General features: G+C 41.5%; 1 protein-coding gene across 11 annotated transcripts in view; it reads right to left on the minus strand.

Annotated features, from left to right (window-relative positions):
* The window catches only part of cep112 (centrosomal protein 112), a 151,504-nt gene that overhangs the window by 40,730 nt on the left and 88,053 nt on the right, over positions 1 to 22,721 (minus strand). For all 11 annotated transcript variants that reach the window (XR_008388926.1, XR_008388925.1, XR_008388928.1 and 8 more), the window contains 2 exons: positions 17,044 to 17,226; positions 8,723 to 8,953 (listed from right to left, as the gene is read on the minus strand). Coding sequence is in view for 8 of the 11 variants with exons in the window: in XM_053653608.1 (XP_053509583.1) it covers positions 8,723 to 8,953; positions 17,044 to 17,226 (414 nt within the window). In the remaining 3 variants the exon portion in view is untranslated. The remainder of the gene's footprint in view (positions 1 to 8,722; positions 8,954 to 17,043; positions 17,227 to 22,721) is intronic.

Here is a 22,721-nt window from a genome sequence, read left to right on the forward strand (position 1 = left end):
CTCAATCTGCCACTGAGAGGTGATAACAGCATGTCTTTGATCATTTTCTCGCCCCACTGTTTTACTCAATATAATCCATGAACAAAAATAATGGGATTTGGTGCATCTCCATATGGCAGAGAAACTAATTGACAGAAATTAATAAAGTTTGTAGGGGGGAAAAAGAGAAAAATCGTCAAGTGGAGGCAAACAACATACCCCACATCCCCCCGCTTTCAATCTGGCAAATAAAATTTGACATGGTATAAAATACTGGTAACACTCTGAAACAAACAAATAAACAAACATGACTAAAATAAAAAGTATGACAAGCAAACTTCGGCTGGAATGACGGCTGACAGCTCCGTCGTGGGAGAAGCGCAGCTCACTGATGTGGATCTTGTGTTTAAAGGAGAGCATGTTTTACAGCATTTCTCTCCGAGGGTGGCAAGTGTGTGTGAAGAGCGGCTTCAGTCTAATCCGTGCTGTCACAGCTGAATCAAAACCTTGCTCAGATGCTGCATTCACACCAACAGGTGCGTGATGTGGGTGTAGTAAAGCTGTATTTACAACCTCCTTTGCTTCTTCGTGGCAGATTCCGAAAACAGAAGCGAACGTGTCACGGAAAGACGTGTCACAGAAAGACGTGTCCTTGTTGTTCTTTCCTGCATAAATACAATCTTTAAGCAGCGGCTGCGTAAAGGCGCAAAACTGATGTGTGTTGTGTTTGTGATTCGGGGGAAAAAAAAAAAAAACACCTGGACAAACCTGTTTCAGACAAAAACTCTGGGGGTGGGGGAATGCTGAAAAAGAAAATTTACAATTCAGAAAGTTCAGAGAATTGATGATATGAGTACACCGCATTTCTCAATTCTATAGTAAGAACTGATTAACAAGGCAGACAATCTACAGAGTCTAAAGGCTAATAATAAACAAAACAAAATTATTCAACAAGGGAAATGTTTTAATAGTTGATATGGTGAAGGTTTCTATAAGGAGATGCTCATTTAACATTTAAGAAGGAGTCTGGGGTGCCAGTACTTTGTAAAGGTCAGTAAGTAGTCCACTAAAGGGAAAGTCTCCAGGACAGAGGACTTGTTTTCTTCCTTAATTACTGTTCTGATAAGAATGTAACATGAAAGGAAAAGATGACAGCTTTTTGTCGTTGACAAATCACCCAAGAATCTATGTAATTGCTTTGCTGCCAAGAACTGAACCATATAAATGTCAATCTTTGTGTCTTTAATGTTGACATGAAGATTTTCGAAAGGCAGGTCACATGACGTTACTGGTACTGTTGGTATGGGCAGAAACTTCAAAGAGAAAAAGACACCAGAAAGCAAAAAAGGTAATAATCCTACTTGAGCCTATTTATCTAACAGAAGGCACAGAGAGAGCTCATATGGCTGGCAGATTGGAGTAATTCCCAGCATGCACTACAGGTTCGTCCTCTGATGTTTGGACCTTGCCACCAGGGATTGTCCGATTACCCGAGCTTTGGCACAGAAAGGGGAGGGGGCTCGCTTTGAAGAGCAAAGAGTGGACGTGTGCTTTCCATATGAGGGGTGGGGTGGGGTCCCTGGGGGCTTGGGCTGTGGGGCAAAATAGTTATCGGGTATATAAGAGCTAGTCAGATTCGGTTCAGAGGCTGCAGCACAGTGTGCCATGTTGCTTATCCACTGCAGAAACGGCTTCTTTTTTTTTACGATGTGGGTTATAAATCTCTGAAATTGTATTGTTGGGAGGAAAAAACACTGATCCCATTCCTCTGCTCGGAAAGGCAAAAAAAAAAAAAAAAAGAATGTAAAATCTGCTCTTCTGCGTTTGCTGTTCGGGAAAAGTGCGCGTGCAGTTTTAGATCTCAGAACTGGGGTCATATAAACAGTATAAATTCGCTGTCATGGGTGTAAACACAGCAACACAGAAGTCCAGGCACCTTTCAGGATTCATGCATTCTGCCAAGTACCTTAATATTTTACTACCAATATTAAGGTATTTTACTCTTCCAGGAAGTTAAGACTGAGCTGTAAATAGATCTTTTAACTGCGTATGAAATGGTTGCAGAAACACAAAAAAACAAAGTTTTCCAATATCATTTTAGTTTCCATTTACAGCCTGTGATCTGAATTGAAGATGGGAGTCCACATGCATGAAGCTAAGAATATAAAGAAGCTTGAAATGATCTGCATGGAGGATCTGCTTTTTTTGTTATTTATTTTTAATAAATTTGCAAAGATTTCAAACAAACTTCTTTCATGTTGTCATAATGGGTTATTGTTTGTAGAATTTTGAGGAAAATAATGAATTTAATCCATTTTGGAATAAGGCTGTATCATAACAAAATGTGGAAAAAGTGAAGCGCTGTGAATACTTTCCGGATGCACTGTATATTAACATATTGGATATGAAATATACTACTCTACAAATATATTTTTGTGTGCAATATATACTACTTTTTTGTCAATTCATCTTCATTTAAATCTTTTAATGGTGTACTGGCCCTTTAATTCAGCACGAGCAACGTGGCAAAAAGACATTAGACTCGACGCCAAAACTTCCGTTTCACTGCTGCTCACTTTCGATGTAAATTACAAACTGCAGTTTTTCCATCATTCCACACAAGAGACATCATCTTCACACACAACATGAAATCATATTTTCTTAAATAAATGGCTGATGGAAATGACACAGGCCAGAGCTTCGTACGTTTTTATGCGTGTGCAGTATAGGGGTTAAGGGTTTCCAGTAGGGATTGGGTGATATCTTTTCGTTTGCGATACAACGGTAGAAATTCTCCCACAATAAGAATTAGTCTTAGCGATAATAACGATAAAGCCTAGTTGATGATGTATTTCTGTGTGCGACGGTCTGCAACCCATTCGCAGCTCACGTGCAGAGCGAAAACAAGTACGATGGAAGGCAGATGTGAAGCTGAGGAGTTTATCGCTAAACGAGGAGCTACTGTACCTCTACAATCTGGAACTGGTTTGTTCACAGAAAATCAGTTTTATTTTTAGATTTGTGTTTCTGAGGCTCTCAAGATCTCAGCTATCACTTGTAGCCAAAAACAGTGGTGCATGGTACTATATTTACATTGTCACTGATATCGTTATCGCACTAAATACCAGAAAATATTGTGATATAGTTTTAAGTCCATAGTCCCTAGTTTTCCAGACATTTCGGTGCGGATGAGCAATTTTTGGAATTAATGTGGACGTAGCCTGTAAAAAATCATTTGTATAAACAAACCTTTTTCTCCTTCAAGCCACAATTTGTCACGTCCCTTCACTTGCCCTGATTTAATAGAATAAACTGTGGTCACGTAAACTTCAGCAGATCAAATACGCCCCACTGGATCAAAGAGATGTCTAACTTCAGAGAGACAAAAAGTAAATGCGACAGTTACCCGCATCTTAACTCTCTCTCTCTCTCTCTCTCTCTCCAGCCTGCTGGTGTTAACAAGTAGGTTGAGTCAACAAGCAATGAGGGTGTGTGGGAAGATGAACAGAGCCCAACAGGTACGGCAAGTCCGCTGGAAAAGCAGCTCTTTCAACAGTGATTCATTAGCTGCGCCATCATTTTTTTTCTTCCCAACAAGCCCACTCCCTACTGATGCCCACATGCTGCAGTATAAACTACCATAAACTAGACATGTGCCGATTCTGCCTTTGACATGAGAGTAAAACGAGTTTAAAGTGATCTTGTTGAAAGTGGTATTAAAGTGTATTAGTCAGCAGGTGTCATACTGCATTTAGTACGGCTGGAGTGTAAATACCGGATAGTGACACATCGTCTATAACAGACCATCCGTTTTATAACTTATTTCAAAGTAGCTTCAGTGAGCAATCTACTGCCTAACGTATTGGCAAATATTTCCACAACAACGCTCACACAAACTCAAGTTTCAGCTCATGCCTTCCCCCACGCCCGCCCCCCCACTCACTCCCGATTCTTCAGAGACCTTGTTAAGATGTTTAAAACCCAGAAGCCACATGTCATGGTCAGATCATCTTGCCATGTGATCTCTTGCTCAAGGCTCAGTTTCTGTGAGCAGCCAAAAGAGAGACAGTGAGAGAGAGAGAGAAACTTAGAAACCTCAACATAAAAAAGAAAAACCTCAATAAAATATAAAATAAAACTACTCTCTAAAATAAATATTAAAATGCACGTTTCTAATGTAAAGAAAAACCAGGAGGAGTATCTGAGGGACCAGCTGAGAGGTGTGTACACTGCCAAAAACAGACAGGTTTATCTATAGGAACAAGGCTGCCAAGGCTCTCTGAGGAAAATGGAGATTGGGCACTTGGCACGCACACGCACAGCAGTAGATAAACCTCAATCGTTACTAGCAGCAGAAATGAAGTCGCTGTCTCCCCTTTATTTTCACCTAGCCTCTAACGCTGGAACAATCTAACACACAACCTTATCTCTTCTGATATTCTGCTTCTCATTATTTTATTCCACAAGCGTTTTCCCTCAAAAAGGCAGCATCTTTGATGAAAATCCATTCATGGATTTAATGGATTTCGTCCGGCTTTTTCTTGGGAATCTGTGAGACGAGTTCAAACTCTGGCTGCCCGTCTCATCACCCGCTGACTGCCGAGGACAGTGTTTCTGTCGCCATCAGAAAAAAATATATAATTCAGCTTACAAACTGCACAGAGTTCATAAGGACGAGAGCTTGAAACAACTTCTACGACTAAATAATAATCATTTTAAACTTTAACACTGAACCAAGAAATGATATCTAACCCAGGCACATGAACTTTTTCTTAATTACACCATTCAGCAGATATAAAAAGAAGAAGAAGAAGAAAAATGAAAACAGTGATGGCTGTACAACACAGAGAGTGATAGGTGTATAACACACAGGCCTGACCTCAACCCTGGTTGATGAACTTCACACCAGGCCTCCTCGCCCAACATCACTGACTGGCCTCACTAATGCTCTTGTGTTGAATGAGCACAAATCCCCACAGCCACACTCCAAAATCTAGTCTAAAGCCTTCCCAGAAAACTGAAGGTAATTATAACTCCAAAGGGGGACTAACTCTGGAATGGGATGTTCAGAAAGCACATTATGGGTGTGATGGTCAGGTGTCCGTAACTTTTGGACATAGTGGGTGTGTCCCTAGCTCCCTAGGTTGTGAACGAGCTACTTTCATTTGTAGAAGGAAGTTGGCTATGAGCTCATCCGCCATTTTTCCGTCCGCCAGTGAGGGAACATAGTGACCATTGATTCTTCCTGGTGTTTGCGGTGTATTTTGGGATTTTTTTTTAAAGGACCGAATGTTCCAGTACACTGGAAGGATTTTGCGACTGAGCCAGCCCTTAAAATGGCCGACTCCCTGATCAGTGTCCTGACTACTGAACTAGGGAGCTGACTGAGACGCACCCATAGTGTATTCGCGTCTTCTGGCTATACAGTTTGCTGTTTTGATGAGGTAACAATACATAACTCATCACAGTTTGTTTGCTAGCTTGTTGCGGCATCCATGTCCCCCAACCCCCCCCCATCCCCACCCCACGCTGGAGCTCGAGATCGAAAATTTCGTAATTCTGAGCGCCAACCTTCCACTTCTGAGGTACACCAAAGACAGCGTTTGATCTCTCTCTACACAAGTGCATAGACTGTAAACTTAAACCTGAGATTGTTGTTGATTACGTTCTCACTCACCCTTACACCAAACCTTCTCACGACTGTCTGCAGATGTGTATTCTCTGTAGAGATCAGGTCTGGCCTTGCAATACTACTACCCTCAAATCCTACTATGTACTGCGACCCGTCTCCTGATGTTACACTGCATTACACAATACTTACACATTTCTTTCCTCATTTCAGACTTTCAATGGAGTTTTGTGGTCTCGGTGTTACAAACACATCACTATGACTGATCTGTTCATAATATATACTGTATTGTTTTTCTTTAATTATTGACCTTATTCTGAGTAAGACAATATTGTGATTAAGGTGTTTACATGAGTTGCTTTTAGAATACTCCTTTCATGTCCCCGTTTTACATGTTATAGAATATAGATCGAGTAACGGCACACGTCATTACGTCACCGCGCCAAGGTGTCCGACGTCCCTCCAGAATTTCACGCATTGACATACAGTTCGTCTTCGTTATGGTATCGTATACAGTTTTGGGTATTTCATTTTTAATTTTACGAAAGCTTCATTTGCGGTTAATTAATTGTCATGCTATACGTGCAAATAGACGATTGCTTGAAACACGCGGTTTCGGACACAGCCGTGCTCTCTTGTTTGCCGTCAAACGGTTGAGCACTGCCGTGCGTGAACATGTCCTGTCGCAAAATGCGGTGAAAACTCCAACATGACGTTAATAGTGTGTACATGTCTATAATACACTTCAATAATGTGACTAAAACAGGAATACTCCACATGTCTTAATTCAATTTGTGTTTACTTCGAGTGTGACTTTACTTGGATTAAGGTCATCAATAATTGCTGTTTACATGCTAGCTTCTTAATCAGAGTATTGTCTTAATCGGGTTAATATCGGATTATTTTTGTCCATGTAAACGTACTGACTGGCAGCTTAGAATACAGTTTTAACACATTAAGAGAACTTGATTGGCCTGTTAGTCTGGACAAGCCAAAAAGAACTTCAAGACCACCAAACACATGCATCATTTAAAAACCACTTGGAACAAGTGTGTTTAGTATATGTTCAATTGTACAGATGCAGTTAAGTACGAGTAAAAGTGATTACGTAGAGTTGATTTGTTTTCTGTGACAGCATTTCCAGAAGTGTTTTATTTGTCATATACCACAATGCTTTGCCAACGATTACAATATTTATTCATTACTAAATGACACGTTCTGCTTTTTAACCACTTAGTTACATTAATGTTGTGGAATGTCCATGAGATGAGTTAGTTCCTGCTATTACTATCTTACAATCTATCTATCATATATATATATATATATATATATATATATACATATATATATATATATATATATATATATATATATATATATATATATATAATCCATTTATTTTTAGGCTTAGACTTTGTGAGGTGTCTGCCATTCAAGTCCACAGTGAATAGAAACGATAACATACAAGCACGCTGCAGTCAGACAACTGTTATAGAAGTCGTGCTGTTATAGAAAATTAGTCAAAACCTTCTGACCAACACCTTCTGGATGTGGTATAAAAGGATCTGAGTGATATGCAGGAACGTATTTTTGGCATGTATGCTTAATTTATATTAACTGTGCAGCAATATCATGCTTTTCCCTTTATCCTAATGACTCACAGAAACTCGGGTGTCTATACATGACTGCCACATCTGCAGGTGTGTCTCAGATGTGAGGAGGGTGGATCGGATGACTTATTGTTCATAAACAATTTTTAAGCGGCGGTGGAGCGGAAAAAGTGAGTCGGACTGGGATCAGTATGAGAGCCATACTAGCATGTGGTTCTGAACTGGAGGCCCGGGATTTATGTAGGAGGCCGAACAGCACAGTAATATGCCACAGATGGTCTGAGAGGGGACTGCATGGATCTAATGAAAATGAATCGCTTTGATGGACCTAATCAGGAATTTACTCCTGATCAACAGCACACTTTCTGCCAGTTCCTGGTCAGTCTGTACCATATTAAAAGAGCTTCCCATCCCTGGTTTCTGTTATAAGGGATCAAAAGCTCAGTAAGTATGAAGTAGCAGGGGTGAGGACCTGAGGAATTCCAGCAAAGTCACTCAAAGTCCGCTTGCTCTGCATAGATAGAACCAGAGCAAAGGGGGCTAATGCATTAATAATGAAATGTTCTTGAATTACTAAACTACAAAGTCAACCAGCATGTGTTAGGGTTTGTATGTATGTGTTTGTGTGTGTGTGTGTGTGTGTCATGACTGTGCATGACTGTGATCCAGACACCAGGTGAGAAGCTTGGCTTGGTGTACTGGCTCATCTGTTTACTGTTTACTCAAGGGCATACAGGAGGAGAGAAGAAGAGGAAGAGACCATTTTGCTCTGAGTCACTTCTTTTGCTGACAGACTTGATGGGTTTTACTCTGGGGTGTTGGAGAGAGTGACAAAGTTAATCCATCAGAGACCACAAGGATACAGATGCTGGCAAACCCTGCCTGCTCCACCTCCTGCAACGGAACTCTGCCAAAGCCTCAGGTCTTGTTCTTACCGGTGAGGATTGCACAGTGCAAAACAGGCCAGAGAATGTCGCACTGCTTCTGGGGCCGGAGATGTGCTAACTTCTCATCTGACACGCATGAAAATCCTGTGGCAACGCTATAGTACCAGAGGGAAGCAACTAAATAATCTTCCAGGCTGACATACCAAAACATCCTGTAACTTCTAAGATGATAATTGGGATAATTGTATATTATGTCTTCGAATGGTGTTCACACAGATGGATAATTTGCCTGGAACTCAATTGAGGCCTTGGTGCTAAATGAAGTTTACACAAATAATCATGCCAACAAGTGCTTAACTGGCTATATGTCAAGCTGCAGGCAACATGGCTGACACCTATATCTCGTGTTTCCCATCCTGGAAATATTGGTTGCAAGGCAGTAATACACCCTGGATGGGATGCCAGACCATTGCACTGCACCAAACACAATCACACAGTCAAGTCATTCACATCTACAGGCAATTTAGAATAGCCAAATCAACTACTATGATGGTTTTAGAAAGTAAGAGAAAACCAACATAATGTATCATCCCTCCTTTGCTCAGAGGATCACCCACCTTCTCCTGAGCGAGTTCTCTCTCGGCAGTGTGGCTTCTCTCCAGATCCTGGCGGACACGTTCCATTTCGGCCCGGACACGGCCCAACGCCACTTCCTGTTCCTGGGCAGCACGTTGGCGCTCCTCTTCACGCAGTAGGCCCAACTCGGACAGCTGCTGCTTCTTCTGACTGTGAGCCGCAAGCAGCTCCTCCCTCAAAGTGTGCACCTGGGACTCCAGCTCACTTATGGTCTGGAATCACACATAAGGTAATTACCTTATCAAATAATAATCAGCACCAAAATAAAGAATGACGAAACAGAGAATGATGTGTTACATTTCATTGGGGTGCACAGGCACCGAGGAATCGCAATTTTACCCAGAGAGCGGGGAATGAAAAGTGCAAAACTGGTGGAGCACTTCTGCTTGGTCTGGACGAGAAGAGGAAAACAGAAACCACCCTCTCTGATCTCACAGCCTCAAGGGTTCAACATCAAAAGCGGGCATTCCACAAAGGTCAGCGGTTTGATTTAATGAGCGAAATTAGCGCAAATCAAAGGTCAGTTACTCATAGTTGGGGGGGGCGGGAGTGGGATGAGGCACTGCTGCCATTTCTCGTTTCAGGAAGCCGAAAAAACACAGTGACTGGGTGCTTTGCCACGTTGACGGCCAAACTTGGTTAAATAAAGGATGCAGATGACTAAAAAAGGAAACAAAGTGAGCAAAGGCCCCTTATTAGAGAATTAACCAGTGGGGTTTGTTGACGTTGACCTTGCTTGCATTGACATCATTTTTAACATTAGCGTTGCTTAACAATATGGAAATTTTAAGGCACAAAAATCTATTCTAAGTGAGTTGCCAATTTCAATGCGACATTAATTCTCCAAAATGCTATAAATGAACCCCAGCTCAGGTTGGGATCTGCAATGTCTGTGCAGTACTAGCAACACAAGGGTTGGCAGCACCTTGGCATCACTCCACTTGCTTTTCGGTATTACAGGGAGGAGGATGGTTATCGCCTGCCTAAAGAGCATTAGAAAATCGTGAACACATTCAGGATTGGGGTGGGATCTTGCCACTTCAAAAGCAGACCATGAAAAAAAAATACATTTAAATGAAGTAAAATAAACACACACGGACGTCAGGGCTGTGCTTGTGTCCCAGGTGACAGCAGCAGAAGTGGCAACACACGCATACACACTACTACTAGTTGTAAAGTGCTATTAGATCTCAACTCGGAGGAGCCTTTAATCTATAATTCCTTCTTTCGTCTGGTATGGGATAGGCTGGTAGGCTTTTACTGTGCTTCTTTTGATGCTTGGAAATAATATCATCAAACAAATAAAACATAAGGCTGGCTACAGAAGCCAGCACAAGGGTGCATGATGGCATGTGAATATTTTAGATAATAAGTTAGTTAGAACTTTACAATTAAAGAAATATGAATACAGCATAGTCGTGTATACTTCCATGCATGTCAATCATGCAGGTAAATGGACAGTTCAGAAATACTCTGAGGAGTACTGGCAGATCAGTACTTTTAAAATCAGGGACCCAATATTTTCAGGCTCTTCAGTTGAACTACTGGTGCATTTTACAACTTACGCATGGTGTCACATCCTGTCAGCCCCATGTCATGCTCTAGGTGCACATTTTTAGCCTCATCTGAGAAGTCAGACTGCAGCCACAAGGCAAGCTTTTCTTTCCAGTTCCTATAAACAGTGTTCTTTTGATCGCTTCAAACCAGTTGGTCTGTCAGATAACAGGAGTGCAGATAAAGCCATGACGCACTAAACAGGGTTCGGGCCTTTCTAGTGGTGTCTCTGTTTTCACAGCTTAATTAAAATAGGGACACAGACGGACAGTTGCTACTTAAACGGTGTCTGCTCTATTTGTGCATACATATACTCACACGTTCAAAGTATTAGGGGAAGTCAATGCTTCGGTGTGCATTATAGGACAGAAAGCCAGCACCTTGTAAAACTGAAGTGTCCTGTAATTACCCCAAGGTGGGGCCTTCGCTCAGAATAGAGCTGTGTCCTCAGAATAAGAGCATGAGACACTTTTAGAAACATTTGTTTAAATGGTGTAACAGCAGGATGCTACTATGGCTAAAGGAAACAGCAAGCACCTTTTGCCAGCTCTGCAACATATCATTAACCCTCAGAACTTCCATCCATCCATTTTGTATACCGCTTATTCAACACAGGGTCGCAGGGGTGACTGGAGCCTATCCCAGGTATCTTGGGGAACGAGGCGTGGGACACCTTGGATGGGGTGCCAGCAAACCGCAGGGCAGAAATACACACACATTCACACACTATGGACAATTTGGAAATGCCAGCCAGCCTACAATGCATGTCTTTGGACTGGGGGAGAAAACCGGAGTTGCCGTAGGAAACCCCGGAAGCATGCGGAGAACATGCACACAGGGCGGAGGCAGGATTCAAACCTCCAACCCCGGAGGTGTGAGACAAACGTATTAACCACTAAGCCACCGTGCTCCCACCCACAGAACTTAATAAACTAAACTTGAAGCCATTTTTGCACTATTCTCAGTAACCATCTATCACTAAGAAATTCACTAAAATGGTCAAAAATATGTGGACACCTGACCATGATACCCATATGTAGGCCTTCCCCTAGCTGTTGTGCCAAATTTGGAAGCACACAATTGTCTAGAATGTCTCTGTATGCTATAGCATTAAGATTTCCCTTCATTGGAACTAAAAAGTTCAAGAACAAACCTGTTGTATGACAATACCCCTGTGCACAAAGCAAGGTCCATAAAGAAACGGTTTGCCGAGGTTGGAATGGAAGAACTCAAGTGGCTTGCACAGAGCCCTGACCTCAACCCCACTTAACACCTTTGGAATGAATTAGCACGCTGACTGTGTGCCAGTCCTTCTCACCCAACACCAGTGCCTGGCCTCACTAATGCTTTTGTGGCTGAATTTTGTGGCTCCACAATCTAGTGGAAAACCTTCCCAGAACAGTGGAGGTTATTAAAGCAGCAAAGTAGGAACCAACTACATACTAATACCCATGGTTATGGAATGGGACGTTCAACAAGCACATACGTGTGTGAGGGTCAGGTGTCCACTTATAATCATTCAGTTCATGATAAGGTTTCACTGACCAAAGTATCAGTGAGTAATCTGTTTTAAAATATACATACATGTTCAACATTGTGTTCAAACCCCACTAGATTCACTTGAGATTATGTCTCAGGTTTGACTGCCAAAACAGTGAAGGAAGTTTTTTAGTTTTTTTTACAGCCTGGACCTTATTTCCTCTATTAGTTATATAATGTACAAAAGACACAGAAGACTTTAGTCGCTCATCTGTAGGAGAATACTGCACTGTAGTATTCCTTGATAACAGATAATCTACACTACTTTGGACATCCAGCCTCATTCTCAGGGACCGTTTGTGCAGAGGACCCAGAACTCACTTAGGCTAAACACATACAAAGATCATAACAAAGCAGACTTGGGAAAGCCAGGGAAGTCAAGCGAGACAAACAACCAGTAAAGTTTTCTGTTTTCCACAGCTGGAAAAAAGGCTGCAAAGACACTGACAGCATTCCTGATTCTCAAGCTCCATTCCCTAATTCCTGCACATGGAATATTATTGTCCAGGAATGAACATGGATGATCAGAAAACAAAGAGTAAATAGTAATCAGAAAGCAAAACATCAAAAACATCACTGCTACAGCTATCAGATCTATTTGGCACATAAACATACTCTATATTCATTCAGTAATAATATGTTGTGGAATGTCCACGAAACAAGTCGTTTATGTTATTACTTTCTTTACTTTCTCTCTTGAAGACAGTAATACACACCAAAAAGCAGCTTGTCATGTTACAAGAAACGTTAAAATGCAAAATCGTCTGTCCTGAACACTTTCCTGTAGCATAAAGCGTGAAGGAACAGCTTTACCTCGGGTACGAAGTGCTGACGCGAGAGATTCTTCCTGTAAATATTAAATAAACGACTCCAACCATCACCATATGCACAGTGCAAGCATCCACCGTACAAGTCCCAGTGACTTAGTTGTTGCTACAGAAATGATAATGTATTAGAATGAGCACGTTAATATAAATCTGTGCTTCGTCTTGCAGCCAAACTACTGTCAAAGCCGAACTGTTACAGAAAATACATCAACGCATTCAGATTCGAAAATTCCACAGCGCTGTGGTATAAACTCCCAAGGCCAATCACTGTGTCCAGATTTGCACCACACTCCCTGAACTACATACATTTTCTATTACTTCTACTGCAGTTATCGAATAATTCATTCAGCGAGTTGCTGAATCGTATATGATCAATAATTCAATAATTAAAGTTCAAATCAATAATTGAAATAATAAGCCAGGTCAGGCGTTTGAAGGGTTAATCACATTTAATATTAAAAAAAAATCTCTTTCTGTTATGGAGAGTTGCAGGCAACAGAATCTCACAGAAAACCCTTTAAACTCGGTACCTATTTGAAATGGCACTGGTAGCTCAGTTAAGTTAGTTAAGTAAGTTAAGACATTGGACTATTGCTCGGAAGGTCATGAGTTCAAATCCCACCAAGCTGCCACTGCTGGGCCCTTGAGCAAGGCCCTTAACCATCAATTGCTCAGTTGTATAAAAAAAAAAAAAAAAAGACAGATAAATGCAGGTCGCTCTGGATAAGGGCGTCTGCCAAATGCTATTGCAATCATGTATGAAAGCATCTGTAGCATTGTATAACATTCTCCCAAGGTGTCCTTCAATGTGTCCGGTGTTTTTTTTCTTGTATGATGGAAGTGGCAAGAATGACATAAATCCCTGGGTCTCGATATAAACTATTCAGCTTATGTTGCACAACCCTACTTAATGAGTTTGTTTTTTCTTGTACATCAATATATCCATGCCTGATTTCCTCCGTCACACTAGCTATCATGTATTCTGGCCTAATCTCTTATTTGGGAATGAAGTCCTTGAAAAATGTGTCAGTGTCATTAATTTGCCAATCACGGCCGCAGAGAGCCTGCAGAGAGGCCCCCCGTGCAATATTCCAAGAATCAGATTCTCCCCGCATGCTGTTTGAACTCTTATGTTATAAGAGTGAGAAAGAATTTCTCGAGGATAAAAAAAAGCGGGAAAATGAGACGCAGGCCAAATGAAACAGCAATGAAAACGATTCTGAATGCAGCCGAAACACAGGAAATATAGTAATGGGATTGAGTGACCAAACAAAACATCTGTTGTTCATATATTCCACCTAAATTAATGTCTCTTCCAAGGAAGTTGGAGAGGCAGATGTCTAGAGCAAATGTACTGGATAAAACGAAAAATTTTCATCTCCAGAAGCCAAAAAAAAAAAAAAAAAAAAAGAATACCAAAGAACACTTAAAGAACATGATACAAAGTTACGTATCAAACAAATGATAAGGCGTGATTCAAATATTTCCTCTTCATTAAATAATCGTTCTAAAGCACACAGATTCCTCATAACAGTGTGCCATAAACATGCATGTAAAGGAAAGAGTTCCAGTCTCTGGAGCCAGTTGTGTATTAGCACACTTGCTGCAGGCAACACTATTTATTGGGAACTGTCCTGGATGGGCTGCCAACTGACTCTCGGCCTCGCCCCTTTCATCTTCAAAAAGACTGAGGAAACTAGGAGCCTGGAGGGTGCCAAAGCAGAAATTCCAGGTTGAGAGGAAACTGAATACTCCAGCTTCAGCCCAAGGACAAGGATATAAGCTCATTCCCTCAGCGATCTAAACAAAGACTCCAAACCAAGACATGGATCAATAAAACCTTCAGCACAGTATTAGCTCTGGCTGTACGTTGTTGTAGGTTGCAAGTTTTCTTTGAAACGGCACTAAGATTGAAGCAGCGTTGAGATCTAGGCCAGGTAATGGTGCTGGACTTTGGCAAACCCACTCATAAACTCACGAAAACAAAGCTCTGCTCCTGAATAATTTATTCTTCTGAACTTCCTTTTACATCCAAACTGTGCTGATGACATCAGGAGATGAGTCTAACTGACTCATCTTCAGTGTACGTGAAAGATGTGTGTTCACTTTCCAAATTTGAAAGAAAGCTGGGTCTGGCTGGGTCGCTTTTTGTTACCGCTGTGAAAATGGGAATTTTTTTTTTTTTTTACTTTTTCATCAGTTATCGTTGTTGAGTCAATATTTTCAATCAATCAGTCTATCATCCTCGTACCGAGATCCATAGTGTAATCAGACAGGCACCATGTGTTCCACTTGAACATCTCATCTCAATAAAGCAGCCAGTGGAAGGCTTCGTCAGCACCATCTTCTCTCTTCTTTCCTGAATTCCATCTCTCAGACGCTCTTAGAGGAAAATATGCCTTCTTGAGAAGAGAAGGCCATCTTATCTCACTCAGACAGCTTTGAGGCAGCCAGTTTCCTGTCAGCAGTAGCTGAAAAATGTATCCTCATCGAGCGGCGAGAGAAAGCTTGATGGTCACTGGTTGAAATGCAACAGGACTTAGAGAAAAGTTCTCGAACCCACCAGGCATCACTTTCATGTCAAATTTTCTTCTGCTATGATAAAAGAAAAAAAACTCTGGCACTTAGATACTCAGAAGACTGACATTTTTTGAGCTCGGGTTTGTCATTTATCTTTTAGATCGCTCCAAAAATTGAAAATATAAATCTGATGGTTTAAAGAGGCTCGCTGTCGGTGAGGGATTCACGCCGTCAGGAGGAAAACGAAACTCTGCTGCCTCTCGACACCCTGCTGGGATCGTGGAGAACTGTAACGGTGACGAAGGGTGTTGAGGTTCGCCAAAGTTCTCACCAAAAACAAAAAAAAGTCATCACATGGAGGGACGTGTTCAGCCAAACCGCAAAGCCTCCTCTCTCGAGCGCCGACAAATTGTTCAGCGCATTCTTCAGGCTAGGAATGATGGGGGGGATCTGAGCCACTGGCAGCTTCTCGCTGTAGCAGACAATTTCCTTCCCGTGGATTCACATCCTGTGCGGCCTGTCCACACCACCACACTCGCTAATGACATGACTGATAAGGTGCTGGATGAATGGCTTTATACTACGTGTGGAAACACGGAAAAGGATAGAAAAAAGCCATTTGTTTTGATATAAAAGAAAAAGCTGTCGCTGAAATGAAAGAGGAAGCACTAATACAGTAATGTTTGTTAGTTCTGAAGACATGCTGCGTAGACAGAGGACATAATGTATTTTAAATACATGAGTGCATTATATTTGACACGCTTTCATTTGATCATATCAGGTTTCATTTGATCAGATCAGGTTCCCTTCTCTTTTAAACCTTCTAAAACAACAGCAGTCCAGTACAGACAATTAATATGCCATTTACTGTATAAAATCTGGTTTATCGTGGTTGAGCGTTTGACCGAAATGGCACTGAAATGCGCGATGTTTCATATAGAAGACTTTCCCAAGCTTTTCTCATCCAGTCTAGTGAACTCTGTACAGAAGCTGCTCTGCTGGACGTCTCTCCTGTAAAGAGCTAATAAACGTGCTTTAGCCATGCTGACAATTTATATTTCATCTCAGGGTTTGAAGAGCCGAATACATCCCCAGCTGGGGGCTCGGCTGTCAAATGGTTTCCCACAGAGGCGCCGCGATAGCCGGGCTGGAGAGGAGAACGGGCTTTGGTGGAGTAACCACGAGAAACCCGCTGATAAACAAAACGGAGGTTTCTGTCAGCCTTTCCAAGTCTGTCATTAATATATGCTAAATAGTTCTGGGAGATATAATGAGAGTATAAGCGTCTCCTTATGTGGAGATGATGGCTACCTGCAGTGCGGCGCGAGAAACAGCTAATGCGCCCAGCCGGTGCACAGTGGCTCGCGACGCAGCAGTTCATGCCAACCCGGCTCAAATGGCTGGAATAAAAGAACGGAAAACGCAACCCAGAGTGAAAAACAAAAGGCCTGAACTATACTGCACCCGAAGATTTGCCCACTTTTTATGGCAACCTGTGGTTTGACATCCTGGGGGCTTTTTAAATTTCTTCCTTTAAGTCCTGCGCAAAACACTGTATACGCTGCATAACGAAAAATCTGTAGAAGATTTATTTTCTGCACAATTTTATTGCAAATAGTTCTTTGAACAGTTTGTGGCACTGAAGTTTTCGCGATCAGGCATCACGCTAAATTTCAAAACGGATTTTTAAAAATCTCCTACTGTAAAAATATGTATAACATTTTTCATAGATAAAGCGAATACTTAGCTAGCAAAGCAGGAAAAAAAAAGCTAGCGAAAGCAAGGGGGGGAAATAAATGGCATGGTTAATGGCAAACCAAATATGTAAAACATGGTGATATGGAAAAGAAGAGACCACACACCTGTCCGTCCCGCTTTCTCCATTCTTGGGTCTGTGCTTGGTGCTGGGCCATGGCGGACCGCGCCTGCTTCTCCAGACTAGCAATCTCCCGCTGATGATCCTGGACCAGGCTGTCCTTCTCAGTATTGTGTTGTTGAAGTAGGTGTGTCCTCTCCTGCTCGTGCTGCAGTTTCAGCTCCATAATCTGATTGGACAACAAGGAGTGAGACTTCATCAGCAGTACATCCTTGTCGTCATGACAACTTGCGCATCTCTCAGCAAAAAAAAAAAAGGGGGGGGGGGAATTGGTGTTAGCCTCGCTACGTAACGAACTAGAGACGATTTTTGCATCACTGTTACCTCATAGGTCCAACTATCTCCACCCTCTTCTGTTGTTGCTGCTTATAAACAGTCAACTTGTCTAGAAGAGTCTCAGAAGCCATATGCCTAGTTATACAAACCGATCCCATGCAACCAAAGCCAGAGAGCCTGGAACGACCAGCTTAGGGGGACGTCTAGATTCGTTATAAGCTAGGTGTGTCAAACATATGGAAAGGGAAAACAACAATTTAAAAATATTTTGTCAGCTAGCTAATTTGTAACTACCAGTATCCTTGTTGAAATCCATTATATAGGTATGTCCCTACTATAGTGTCCACTTACCCCTGGCTGTCCGGCTACAGCTTTGAAGTTTCCCCTGTCTCAAAAGCTTATTAAAATAAAAAAAATTTGGTTTGGAAAAACTCACGGCGAGGAAAAGTGTCCAAATCCTCAAAGTGTTAGGAAAAGAAAAAAAAAGACACAAGAGTGACCGGTTGCATTATCTCGCTGTTCTCCACCTGCTGTGTGGTGAGTCGGTGCTGGGTGTTGAGAAGCCGGCGATTTAGGTTCCCAGGCTCAGATCCTACTCCTCTAATCAACTGGGGGAGGGGGCGGACGGGGGTAGTGCAGAGGGGGTATTGGGGCTGGACGATGACCTTGGCCGGTCCTGCCCTGTCTCCCCGCTGGCGCGGGAAGGACCCAGTCCCCCCAGCTTTGATGCTAATCCCCAGCACATTGTGCATCCTGGCACCCTACCTGGCCTGCTCGCTAGCTGGAGACTGCGATGCTGCTATTGAGAGCAGGTGATGAATGGGGCTGCCGCAAAGAGCCAGAGTTTCCCCCCAGCAAGACGGATAGAAGGCCACAAAGAAATTACTCAATGCAGCCCCATGGCATCAGCTTTTCAATTTCAGCAACAGAAAAAAAAACAAAAACAACCTTTTGCTTTTGTCAGTTTCGGGATGAAATTATTCTAATGTTAGAACGCAATAGATAAACACACACACTTCACACTGACTCGGTGCAAGAAGCTTGGGCAAATGAATGAGTAAAGGCCGGAGGATGGAACATCAGGTCAGATTCTTGTTTTTTTCTTTCTTGGCAATAATACCGTGCATAACATCTCTTATTTCATCATGAGGCAGGTACATCACATAGAAGTATCAAGTCGCAAACTTGAAATCTCCTCCGCATGGTCTTCCGTTGTGCGCTCTAAGTTCGATGACAGAGTATCGGTGACATCCCAGCTGTGCAAGGAGGCTTTCTTGCGACAATTTCGACTGAAATCGTTTTGGACGTGAAAATGAAGTATGTTAACCAAAGGAAGAAGAGAACGCATACGACAGAAATAGATGGGTCGAGGAAAAACAAAGACGCCTTATTGTAAACGTCACAGCGAGGAGTCCACCGAGTGCCAAGCTCTTAAAGCGGCTGCGCTTGAATGCCTGTTGTCAGCGGGATAGACATGATTAGCACTGAGGTAATGCGGTAGTGGCCCAGCCGAGGAGACTCCCTAGGGAAGATCGTGGACTGGGAGAAGAGAAGAGTCTGGCTGCTCTCAGCAGGGGTTTGGCATGCAGAAGGAGGAAATTTGGGGCCAAGCGGCTGAGCTGTTCTGTTATTCCAAATGCAGAAATGTGTGCGAGAGAGAGAGAGAGAGAGAGAGAGAGAGAGAGAGAGAGAGAGAGAATGTGTGAGAGAGACGTTTCCTTGCTTGTGTGCTAATGAGCCTTTCAGATGAAGTATATGTTTGTGCCATGGCTTAAGATCTAAAGAGTAAATATCTAAAGATTGGATTAGTTACTTGACAGTTATGACAGAATGGAAAACTCTGTTTCATCCTCTCAGAGTCTTGGCTGTGATGCTGCAGCAGGGTGGAGGTCATGAACGAATGACACTTCTATGCAGTTCCTCTCTTTTAAAGTCTCACTGAGGAAGTTTGGGAATGCCCCTTTGTACCCACATGAACTGCTCAACCTGACCTTAATGCTCATAACAGCATAGCTAAACACTTCAGCTTCACCCACATATCATTTAAGGTAAAAATGCTGCAGTGAATATTTTTAGTGAGGACTTTTGGACATGTTGGCTTTAAAAGGTCCAGGAGATTGATTCCATTAAAGAACTGTTGATGTTTTATATAATAAATAAATAAATAAATAAATAAGTATGCTTGATGAACCCTTGACGTTTTGGATATTAATAAAATGCATTACAAATAAATGAAAGCAATATTACCGGCTTGTCTTAAAGGACAACAATTTGCTGCCTTTTGAATGAAATAAAGACACTGGAACAATACTACGATATTTTGGAAGAAAAGAAATGTGAATCTAAAGACATTTTACTTGCTGGTGAGTCAAAAAAGTTCTGCAAAGCCTTTGACAGTCTGCTTCAAAGTAACACATTATAGGAGTTGTTTTACATTCTCTGTCCCACCCCCCCCCCCCCCCACACCTAAGGAAATGCTAGAAAACGTCTAACATTACATCATTAGATATCTAGCTTTAATTTTCAAAGACTTTCTCATGCGAAATAAAAAGGTGAGTCAAATAAAAGTCATGCAGAGCGTGGGAAAGGATGCTTCAAATGAACAAGTTCTAGAAGCTGTTTCGGATCCTTCTTTTTTTATTTTAGAAAACATCTAATATTACATCATTACAGATCTAGCTTTGGTTTTCAAAGATGTTCTCACTACTAAGAAAAAGACAAGATTGCACTGCCTGAGTGATTACTGAAGAACATGCTAGCTTCACAACCTCATCTCCCATGTAGCTAAATTTCATTAAAAAGTCATTTTGTTTTCTATCAGATATCACGGACGCTACGTATCTCCATTCAAAACAAGTTCGAATGATTGACACGGCAATAAATGTGAGTGAATGACACGAGGAAATGGCAAAGTGGACGGTGTTTTTTTTAAAAACGTGTAGAGAAATATATCTATTTTCAAGGCTTTTCAATATTAATCACGTTCTCCAACAACAGCTGCCACGTGCTCTTAGGATTTAGATACGTAGTGAGGGATAAAGCTGATATTAGCTAAAAATCTTAAACCTTCATACTAGGTACATAGTAAATTCATGAAAGATCAAGAAAGAAAAAAAAAACAGAGACTTCTGCATTTGCATCAGCTACATTCAGTCGTGTGGAAAAAATAAGTACACCCCATGGAAATTGTTGGCTTTTTTGACATATTTGCACAAGAAGCATTTGATCCTCTTTCAAACAGTGTCTATTAATAAAGGTGATATACTATCAAATGACACGTAAGATTTGTAGTAATTTTCACAATTTATATTAACAAAAAACAGATCAATCATGTGGAAAAAGGAAGTACAACCTTACATTTATCCTACCTTCAAATCCATAAAATTAGAATGAGGTGTTCAAGATTAGGTGCCAGTGATCAGAACCTGCTCAGGGAGTTCAGATGGAACTTGTCTTATTTATACCCCCCTCACATCTAGTGTCTGGTGTTCCCTTTGCTATTGAAGTGTGTGGTGTCATCATACCAAGATCTAAAGAGTTCTATAAGGCATTCAGAAAATATGTTGTGGATGCCTATGAGTCTGGCAAGGGATTTAAAAAGATCTCCAAATTATTTGAAATACACGATTCCACTGTAATTAACATAATCGACAAGTGGTGCAGATTTCAAATGACACCAATTTGTTCAGGACTGGCCGTCCCAGCAAATTCAGCCCAAGAGCAGACCATCTGATGCAAAAAGAAGTCTCCAGCAACACCAAAGTTTCATCACAAGATCAGCTAGTAAGTCTTGCAACTGTTGGTGTTAAAGTGCATGCTTCTGCAATCAGAAAGAGATTACACAAATTTGAGCTGCATGGTAGTCGTGCCAGGAAAAACCCTTTGCAAGACTACAGTTTGCCAATGAGCATATAGGCAAAGACCAGGCCTTTTGGAATAATGTGCTCTGGACAGATGAATCAAAGATAGAGTTGTTTGGCCACAGTAACAGCAGACATGTTTGGCGCTGACCAAATTCAGCTTTTCAGGAGAAGCACCTCATACCAACTGTGAAGCACTGTGGTGGAAATGTTATGGTTTGGGGTTGCTTCGCTTCCGCAGGGACTGGACAGCTCGCATTCACTGATTCAACTATGAATTCTGCATCATATCAAAGAGTGCTTGAAGATAATGTGAGGCCATCTGTCCAAAATTGAAGTTGAACTGAAAGTGGACTGTTCAACAGGATAATGATCCTAAGCGCACTAGAAAATCCACCAAGGAATGTCACAAAAAAAAGAAATGGAGGGTTATGGAATGGCCTAGTCAAAGACCAGATTTGAATCGAATTGAAATGTTGTGGGGGGATTTGAAACTGGCAGTACACGCAAGAAAACCCTCAAACATCTCGCAACTGAAAGAATATTGCATGGAAGAGTGGTCAAAAATTCCATCAATCCTGGTGGACAATTATGCAAAAGTCCTACAAGATGTTATTTCTGCTAAAGGGAGCAATACTAGCTTCCGATGGCAAGGGTGTACTTACATTTTCCACAGAAGAATATCACATCTATTGATATTTCTATTGAATAAATGATTGAAAAAGCTAATTTTCCTTTTGGTTGTGTTCAAGTATATCAACTTAATTAATAGGCACTATTCTGACATAAGAACATGATAAGCCAACCTCCAAGCCAGAAAGTCAGAGAGAGACTGAGACACCTGCTCCATACATTACTTGTTTTGTTGCTACAGTCAGGTGCATACTCAAATTTGCCTAAAAACAAACTAATTCCCAACTACTGCAAGCTCCAAGCCATTTTCTGTGTGCAAATTTAGAAATGAGTTCTTAAAAACAGTTATTTGTGATCATATCCTCACTGTGGAGGCTATTCTAATTCTGCTGAGGAGTGTTGAGATGCAACACGCTAGTCTGCACAGCTAGTTCAGACGCACAGATAAATCTGTAATGAAACTCCTGAATGAATTATCCATCAATAAATCTCCTTCTGTTCCACTCTTCTTTCATGTTGTGACATTAAATTACATATTAAAGGTTGCACACGCCTTACGAAAACATACTAATGATAACGCAATCATTTTAGAAGATTAATTAAGAGTGGTTTTATTATAAAATGCCAATTTATCACCAGATGCAAGAAGATTGATTGGAAAGAACATGTGACTTCAATTCTGGAGGAGTATATGATCAGGAAACAAAATCCTATGCAGAAATGACATCAACCATTTCGGAAACACACTACAGAGTCTGGAACTTTGAAGACTATTGGACTTTTGGACTAGTTAAAAATCAGCACTCACCCACACACAAAGTCATAACATGACATCTTCTCCAGTGGCAAAACACTGTTTCTCCTCACACTGGGCGCCAAAATAATGAGTGTCGAT

Source organism: Ictalurus furcatus, chromosome 2 (assembly GCF_023375685.1).
Source record: "Ictalurus furcatus strain D&B chromosome 2, Billie_1.0, whole genome shotgun sequence".
NCBI lineage: Eukaryota > Metazoa > Chordata > Actinopteri > Siluriformes > Ictaluridae > Ictalurus > Ictalurus furcatus.